The 8,418-nt window shown below is 35.0% G+C and overlaps 1 protein-coding gene across 1 annotated transcript; it reads right to left on the bottom strand.

Moving 5' to 3' along the window:
- Window positions 1–261: 261 nt before the first annotated feature.
- Window positions 262–6,787, bottom strand: LOC132276715 (uncharacterized). The gene is made up of 10 exons (XM_059778286.1): window positions 6,531–6,787; window positions 5,523–5,659; window positions 5,257–5,424; window positions 4,401–4,637; window positions 4,198–4,298; window positions 4,036–4,108; window positions 3,153–3,221; window positions 2,865–2,972; window positions 1,462–1,587; window positions 262–621 (listed from the first exon to the last, which is right to left on the bottom strand). Exons 1-10 carry the CDS (start codon window positions 6,697–6,699, stop codon window positions 427–429), a joined length of 1,383 nt encoding a protein of 460 aa, XP_059634269.1. The 5' UTR covers window positions 6,700–6,787; the 3' UTR covers window positions 262–426.
- Between the last annotated feature and the right edge of the window lie 1,631 nt (window positions 6,788–8,418).

Below are 8,418 nucleotides of genomic sequence, written 5' to 3'. Positions count from 1 at the left end.
ATTCAAAATATTTAGGCTAAAAAAACTTCACTCATTCTTTTACTCGCATAGAGAACCCAATTCAATCTGGGTTTCCCGGTTTGGCCAGGATTCCATGTTACATGAAGAGCACATCAATCCTTCGAATAGGGAAGCCCCTAATTAACATACCAAAAAGGAAAACGATAAACTTGACAATAGGCTTCCTTCAAGAATGGGTCATGGATTCTGTACTTAAAAAAAAGCAGATTCTTTTGAAGATTTTCTCGCTGTCCAAACAAGTCGAAGAAAACTCAAATGACAGTAAGGCAAACCCAACTTTACATCAGTTCTCACAAACGGGATATATGATATTGTCAAAGAGTCTAACACAGTTGCAAGAACCTTCAATTATTGAAGCCAATAAAAAAATAAATGAATAAATGCATGCATAAAAGCTGCTCCAAGTCAAAACAAAGGTTTCTTTCCATTCAACATTCCCAACAGATAATCCACAACTTGGCCGTCACTATCTCGCAAACCAGAATGCATGTATTCATTAGTTACGTAGAGCCTAATCCCTGCTATCTGTGGAGTTGTCTCCATGGTCCGCTTGACGGTAACATACATGTCTTCATAATAAACACAAGCTGCAACAGGTACCTGGAAGCATTTGAAAGGAAAGAACATAGTGAAGCAATCAACAATATTTCGACAACCCATCCAGCTTGGACCCAATTGTAAGTTTCTTTATTCTTATGTTTTTGGTTACAACTTAACAGCAACAAAGAGAATTTACAAAAACTTGTTCTATCTTTTGGTTCCAATGATCAGAGAACTGTTCAAGGAAATCAGGCTATCATAAACCGCAATCCTGATATCGTGGTTTCAAAAACCCACCCTAAACTAATTTAAAGACTATTTTTCCCTTTATGAAAAAGCATTTTTTTTAGGGAAAATTACATATAAATGGAGTCAAAGTTCCATATTTACTTAGAGGCTGAGTCAAAGTTCCATATTTCTCTAAAATGGATTGCTGAGGTGGCACATGGTTTTTTACTGTTTAGAAATTGTGGTGCCTAAAATACCCTTCCGCGAAGGTACTACTTTTTTGAACTGAAGGTACTACTTTTTGGCGTCCAGATACCATGTTTTTTAAACACCCGTGAAGGTACTACTTTTTCTCCGAAGGTACTACTTTTTTGAACTGAAAGTACTACTTTTTTGTTAAGGAAGGGCATTTTAGGCACCACAATTTTCTAAACAGTAAAAAACCATGTACCACCTCAGCAATCCATTTTAGAGAAATATGGAACTTTGACTCAGTCTCTAAGTAAATATGGAACTTTGACTCCATTTATATGTAATTTTCCCTTTTTTTTAAGGAACATGTCCAAGAAAGAGAGCGTGTAGTCTACTATCTTAGAAACTTCAAATTTCAATAACAAAATGTTATGAAGCAACTATGATCAGTATATTAAATACAACATGAAGGCAGCAGACCTTGTTCCTATTCAATGTGGCAACGTCATATAGCGGAGGCCAATCATCCTTCTCTGCCAATAAATGCACAGCCTCTTTGTAAGGCTTCAAGGCATTAATTTCATCAAACATCCATGGGAATATCATCTGCAGAAGCAAACAAAAAACAAGGACTGTATGTAAGCAGGTACTAACAATCAGGCAAGCAACATTTTCAACATAGATTGGCTTCAAAATTTCAAATGATCTTTAAAAATATGTACTGATCGAACTCTACCAATTTTTAGGCCATGCTCACTAATAAATCATTAAAAACATTTTCCGCTACAGAAAAAATCCTAGGGAAAGAAAAACTGCCATGCAAATGATGCTCTCATACAATGATGTCTTTATGCCCTCTGAAAGCAACTGAATTCAAATAAGCAAATATGATTGCAGAAATTAACAAAACGAAGAGATATTTGCATAAATCATCATTGCCTAAAAGAAGGACAAAATGCCCAGAACTGAGAGCTTTGACATATATGGCAATTAATCCTTGTTCAAGATGAATAAACAAATCACCACCACTATTGTAGTACTATTGTGGTTTATGTACTTGTCCATCGTTTTCTTGATCACCTTGCATGCACTTTTTGAACATCATTTTCATTCCTAAAAAGACCACCATCAAGTGTTGATCCTACCAATGGAGAATGTTGGGAGAGGTGGACTACGTAAAAACCTAACCTCCATCTTCTTCATTTTTTTCTTTTTTTTTCTGTAACAAAAATCTCACACTTCATTTTTAAGGTTATTTATTTTATAATAGAAAACTTAATATATGAGAAGACTAAAACAGCAGCCTTATCTAGTCCATATTTTTTTTGGTTACGTAAGTACTCACAGACACATTTCATAAATTGGGGAGCTTGAACTGTCCAAACTTTAGTCAAATTATCTATAGTTTTGTGAGATTGCAAGGAAGTAAGTGTTGATTTGACTTCTTAAATGGTGAAATTAGCCATTGTGGTTCTAGAGAATATATTTAAATTTTAAAAACTGGGCAGATTTTTTTCCACCCTGATCAGAAAGACGGTGAAATAGGAATAAAAGGGAGGAAAAAAACAGAACGCCCTATTCTGCTGCAAGAAATTGTTGGTATTAGTGCTAGCACAATATAGAGAACCTCGTATCAGGGAGGTCCAAACTTTCAAATATTTATATTCATGTTAAAGAGATGTCACAAGTTATATAATTTCAAGTTCATTGTTCCTGGAAATCTAAAAGATTTTTAATAGTCAATATAATTGTTACAGTTCCTTCAACTGAACATTAAATCCTTTTCAGTTTAGTCTTTCATCTGTCAAACATATTCAAGAAATAGGAAGTGGCATTTGTGCATGTTTTTCATTTTAAAGCACCATTTTAATAATTTTACTTACCTCTCCAGTGAACAGAACAGGGCGACCTTCTTTTGCAGCCTTAATGGCATCAAATTTGCCATCTTCTTGGGTCCTTATTCTGTGAGCAGCCCATCTTGATGAAGCACCCTTCAAAACAAAAGTGATTAAAGAATTAGGAAGTGTTCAATAAAAATGAAAACAAAAACACAGACAACACATGCTCAAAACATAAACAGAAAATCCTGTTCCAGTGTATACAAGACATGCAGGCATTTGACGATATTTGGCAAGTAATAAACAGTTGTTAAAAGGAATAAAAAAGTTTACCTGACAGAATATGGGCTCATGCAGAACAGCAAAAAGTGGATTTGTATCAAAACTCGACCAGTTCTCAAACTGTAAACATATAAATACTTCAAGTAAGTAAATTTTGGTATCAAGCTGGTAAATGGTTCTTAATGTGCCCCAACCCAGCAAATCACAAAGCAAATCACTTTGCATATGCGACATAATGATGATCTAATAAAGTTGAAAAAGCACATCATTCCCTAAGGGCATTATCCAATCATGTCCCGCCATCATGGTGCTGCGAAGGAAAGACTGGGGAAGAACCTAATCTTTGTCATAATTTTTCACATGATGACTGCTATAACACTTGAACCGGCGTGCTCACGCTTGTCAGCTCAAACCATTACCACTAAAGCAAGCAATGGCCTCTCTAAATCTGTAATTACTATCCCTGATTTTTCCAAATCCTGACTATACCTACATTCTTAGGCTTGCGAGAATATGTGTGCATGTAGATGTGTGTGTGTTAGTTCAAGGAAAAGAATGATGAATTTCAATGTGATTTTTCTAGCAGAGAAATCACTAAAAAAACTCATGAAGAATGTCATGAGAAAATAGGAATTAAACAATTATTGAAGTTAAAAGTCATTCAAAAGTAATTAATTTGCACTGCAAAACACAATCCTTCAATCAGAACAACAAGAAGGAGATGAGATTTCAAATTTTGAAAATTTACAATAGTTCTGTGGTTCTCTTCCATTTCAAATACAACAAGACTTTCAAAAGATCAACCTACTTCAGACAGCTCTTATTTATTTATTTTTTAGTAAAACATTCAATTGTGTTAGAACTTCGGAGTTTTGCTAATAATAAAATTCTAAACCTTTGGTTATGATCAATGAGAGAGTAGTAATTTTCTTACAGCATTCAAGAAGTTGTAACTGATTTGCTTTTGTGCTCCTGGAACTATTATAGGATCCCAGACCCTCTCAAACCTGATTGGTAATTAATTAAAAGAAGTATCAACTTTGAGTACATTAACTCCACGCTGTGACATAAAAGATGAGTATGAATGTTAACTTACATATAGTGCATGCGCTCGAAACCATTATAAGATCCTAAACCAGAAAAACCAAGAGTTTGTAGTCCCCTTGGGGTTAAGATGCCACCAGAGGGAAGAGGAACCTAAATATATATATATATAAAGAGAGAGAGAGAGATTTAGCAAATATTATTCAAAATTATGGGAAAAGAACTACTACAAATGCACATTCTAAACTCCCTCACCCCGCCTCCTTCAGACTCTGCCAAGTGATTTACAATTTCACGAACAATTTCAGCATCCTGCGGAAACCTCTCGTAATACTTTTCATTTTGATGAACTATCCGCTCAATGCATGCTCTGTATACATCATCTGCGGTGCATCCCTTTCCAATTGGTGGGACTCCGCCAGTTATAAGGACTTGTTTCAGGCCTTGTGGTGCAAAACTCAAATAGGTAACACAACAAAATCCACCAAAGCTCTAGACAAGGAAAAGAATGATCAACCATTAAAAGTCACATCACACCAAAGCTTCGATTCACGACATAAAAGATCATTAATTGCTCAATAAAAACAGCTCGTTATGAAGGAAAATAATATAAAGGTACCCTTGGATCTTAGGAATGGGCAATGATTACAAAGTCCTTTGCAAAGTAGGGCACATTTAAACTATGTTACATGGACTCAGGTATATGTGTCCGGTGCGGGTACGTAACCAACTGTCGGACATATCAAATTCCCAAATAAAAGGACACATGGGCACTGCCAAATACTCATTCTTTAATACTTTTATTTTATTTTCTAGAGTAACATTATGTCTTTTCGTATCATAGTGTTCAATATAGACATTTCACTCATTTTTAAGCAATAATATAATAAAATTAAATTATACAATATGCTTTGAGGTGCGTGTCCAACCAAAAGTGTCGCACACATCTCCCATACCCACAGCCGAATATTGTGTGTCTGATACGGGTACTTCGCCTACTTTGAAGAGTCCATGTAACATAGCATTTAAAGTACACAACCTGAATTTAAATTGTCATCAGGAATAAGGCATTTTCAGATATAAACACCTAAGCAGTACAAAATTCTACTACCTGCCCCAAAATCGTCCAAGGACCAGCATCAAGACGTTTGCGAATAAACTCGGCATCGTTCACTATATTGTCCGCTCGAAAGTGTTTCAAGAAATCAGCCAAATCCTGTGCAACCTTCATTTGCAACATAGACGATGCCGTCAAAGGAGTTGATAAGCCAGTTCCTCGCTGCAAGAAAAGTACATCAGCAGAAGCCAAGATAAGAGTGGCATGGGTGTCAAATTTACACAAAAGGTTGCGCCAAAAATATATCAAAGAAACCTTGCCTGATCCATCAATATAAGACGATAGTCTTTTGTTACTCTACCGAGCCATCCACTAGCTTCAGTTGGTCGTGGGCACTCAAAGCCTGGTCCACCTGTCAAGTACACAAAATATGGCAGTGGTTGTTCTTCATTCCCGGCTGCAACAAATATTCTTTATCAGTAGAAGACAAACTAGCCAAAACAACAGATCAACAAGAATAACAGGATGTGTGATCTTTCACGCGAAGGGCTAATAAAATGCATATATCACAGAGAATTTCCTCCATCCATGTTTTCAACAGCTCATTGTTAATAGATAGGTACAATTTGTTTGCAGAACTACATCAGCTGTTTTAACATATGACAATCTGAATTGGAATTTCATAAACAATTCAGTTTTTATGGCTATTGACCATGCTCACAGGCATTTTATGCTATGAAGTATCTCTTACTTATATTTGGATAGCTCTGCGAATTGGAAATAATATGATTTAATGTTGTTCCATTCATCTAAATGATACTTCATCACTTTCAAGAAAGAAAATGTATAGGAGCACACGCTTGTTATTGTGTAAGTATATATCTATATGAGTTTGTGCCGCTTATCTAAAAATAAATTTTGAAATATTAGAAAATTCAATGGTCAAATAAGCATTTATTCACATTCAAATTCAACCCCACAAATTCACACAGTTGGTTGACAACATTACTGAAGGAAGAGATACAAACTAATATTAGACGAACAGACAAGACCATGAACTTCAATATAGTGGGCCACACATAAGTGAACCCAACGGTTTCAAAAAACACATAAACACACAAAAGAATATATATTCAGATTTTAATTTTTGTTCAAACTTCCAAAACAAACACAATGCTGAAACATTTATTACTACATACAGAACATTTCAGATATGAAGAACAGAGTTCTAAAATGATGGAAACACTAATGAATCAGATGATTAGTAGTGAAAGGCACAATTTAGATGTTGAATAACGCGTGGATTAACATTATTATTAATATAGTACCTGCGACGACCTCGCGAGCGAAAATGGAGATTTTAGGGCTAGTTCCGACAGAGTAGTCCAGAGGGACGGTGAAGTAGTGGTCGCGAAGTCGGAGATCCGGCACGGAGAACCAAGTTCCGGCGACATGGTCCGGAGACGAGGAATCGGTGGTAGTTACGGTTCCGTTCATGGCGGTCACTGATTCGCCGGAGAGAGTGGAAGAAGAGAACTTTTCTGAGTTCAGTTAATAACAACAAAAATAAAGCATGAGGAGGTTGTACTGGTCAGATTATTATTGTGTTTTTTTTTTTTTTTTAATATATAATTTTAATGTATTATATAGTTTGACTTTTTCAAACCGACTTTTTTTTCTTTTTCATTTTTTTTTTTGTCTTTGCATGACTTTTTCAAACACTCAATTAAAAAAAAATTGGAATAAAAATATATTTTTAATATTTTTTATTCAAGTGATGCAAGCTTTTCAATTCTTCCATAGGCTCTTTATTTATTTCTTTTCATTTTTTTTTTTTTTTAATTATTGGCTGTAGATATCATATTCAAAGAGTTTAGGACCATTGACATTCACCCGACCAATAAATTGAATTCATATTAGTTTAACATAACTCTTTAGTTTAATTTGATTTATTATTATTATTATTAATTCAATTAGCTTGTATGTAATTATTCTTTTAACTAATTATTTCAAAAGGTTTAGTATTTTTCTATGGATGATGATATTCACGTTGCATTGTGCTATATCTATATATATATATATTAATTTTTCTTAAATCAATATGACAAAAGTAACTCTTTTTTTTTTTTTTTTTTGTAAGTTTAAAGTAGCCAACCGAGCTAATAGTATAAAACTAGCTGAATGACCCAACTCATTTCCTTTTTTCTTTATGAGTTTTTAGAATATTCTCATTCATAAGTTCAAAATCTAATTAATAAATTGAAATGTTCAAATAATCAATTTTGCAATCTTATGATTGGTGTGGGGCCCACCATATGGCGAGCACCACACCAACTTGGGGCTCCCCGAAAGCCAAACAATAAAATGAGGGCTAGCCAAAATCCAAACCAAGCCGGATGCTCTTAGCCAATTGATGAATAAGGTTGTGATCGGTAGAAGAACAAACTGGATGAAGTTTATGATGTGCTTAAAGGAATTAAAATTGACCAATTGATGGTGTCACATTCAACACTCGCATTGATATCTTGTATCAGAGTAACAACTGTAACACCACCAAGGACTAATAAACAAACACATCCCACAGATTGATGGTGAAGATGATTAATATATTACTCCGTATGTTCATGCACCTACTGTAGTTATTTTATGGAGCACTGATTCATTCAGGCTTATTGCTGGGTGGGGAATATATTGACAAAGGTAATGGAAGTCTTTAGAGACATTAGTTATGCTTCCATTGTTCCACCTACAACAGTAGTAATGTACAGTATTCTCATCAACTACTCTTTCGACAAGAATAAGAAACTCAAAGTTGTACCCTTTTTTTCTGATGAATGATAATTGTGATCTGAAAATAAGGGGGGGGAGTACTGAGGCCAAATTACCACCACATACCATGCAATGTTTAAAGGTTTCCGGAAAAATAATTGGTTGGAGGAAGCACTTGAACTTGTGGATCAAAAACACTACTGATCAGTGGCTTCTAAACGGTTGGTGAAAATTAAAAAGTTCAAGAAGTTTTGTGCAAGAACACGAGCTTTTCGCTTCATGATCAGCACCATAAATTACTTCCACCATGTTTAGGAGAAACTCAATAGTTCAAAACTGGTTCGACATATCCTATGTTTCAATGGGAATCTTGTTGGCATGGCCTTCATACATAATGCTTATTCAAAAATAGAGAATCATTCCAACCTGATGACCTTTGGTACACGA

This window comes from Cornus florida, unplaced genomic scaffold (genome assembly GCF_030987335.1).
Source record: "Cornus florida cultivar Cherokee Brave unplaced genomic scaffold, ASM3098733v1 CherokeeBrave_3.0.0_Hap2_Chr10, whole genome shotgun sequence".
In the NCBI taxonomy this organism is placed as follows: Eukaryota; Viridiplantae; Streptophyta; class Magnoliopsida; order Cornales; family Cornaceae; genus Cornus; species Cornus florida.
The sequence above is the reverse complement of the archived record's forward strand: the minus strand, read 5'-3'. Positions and strand labels throughout refer to the sequence as shown.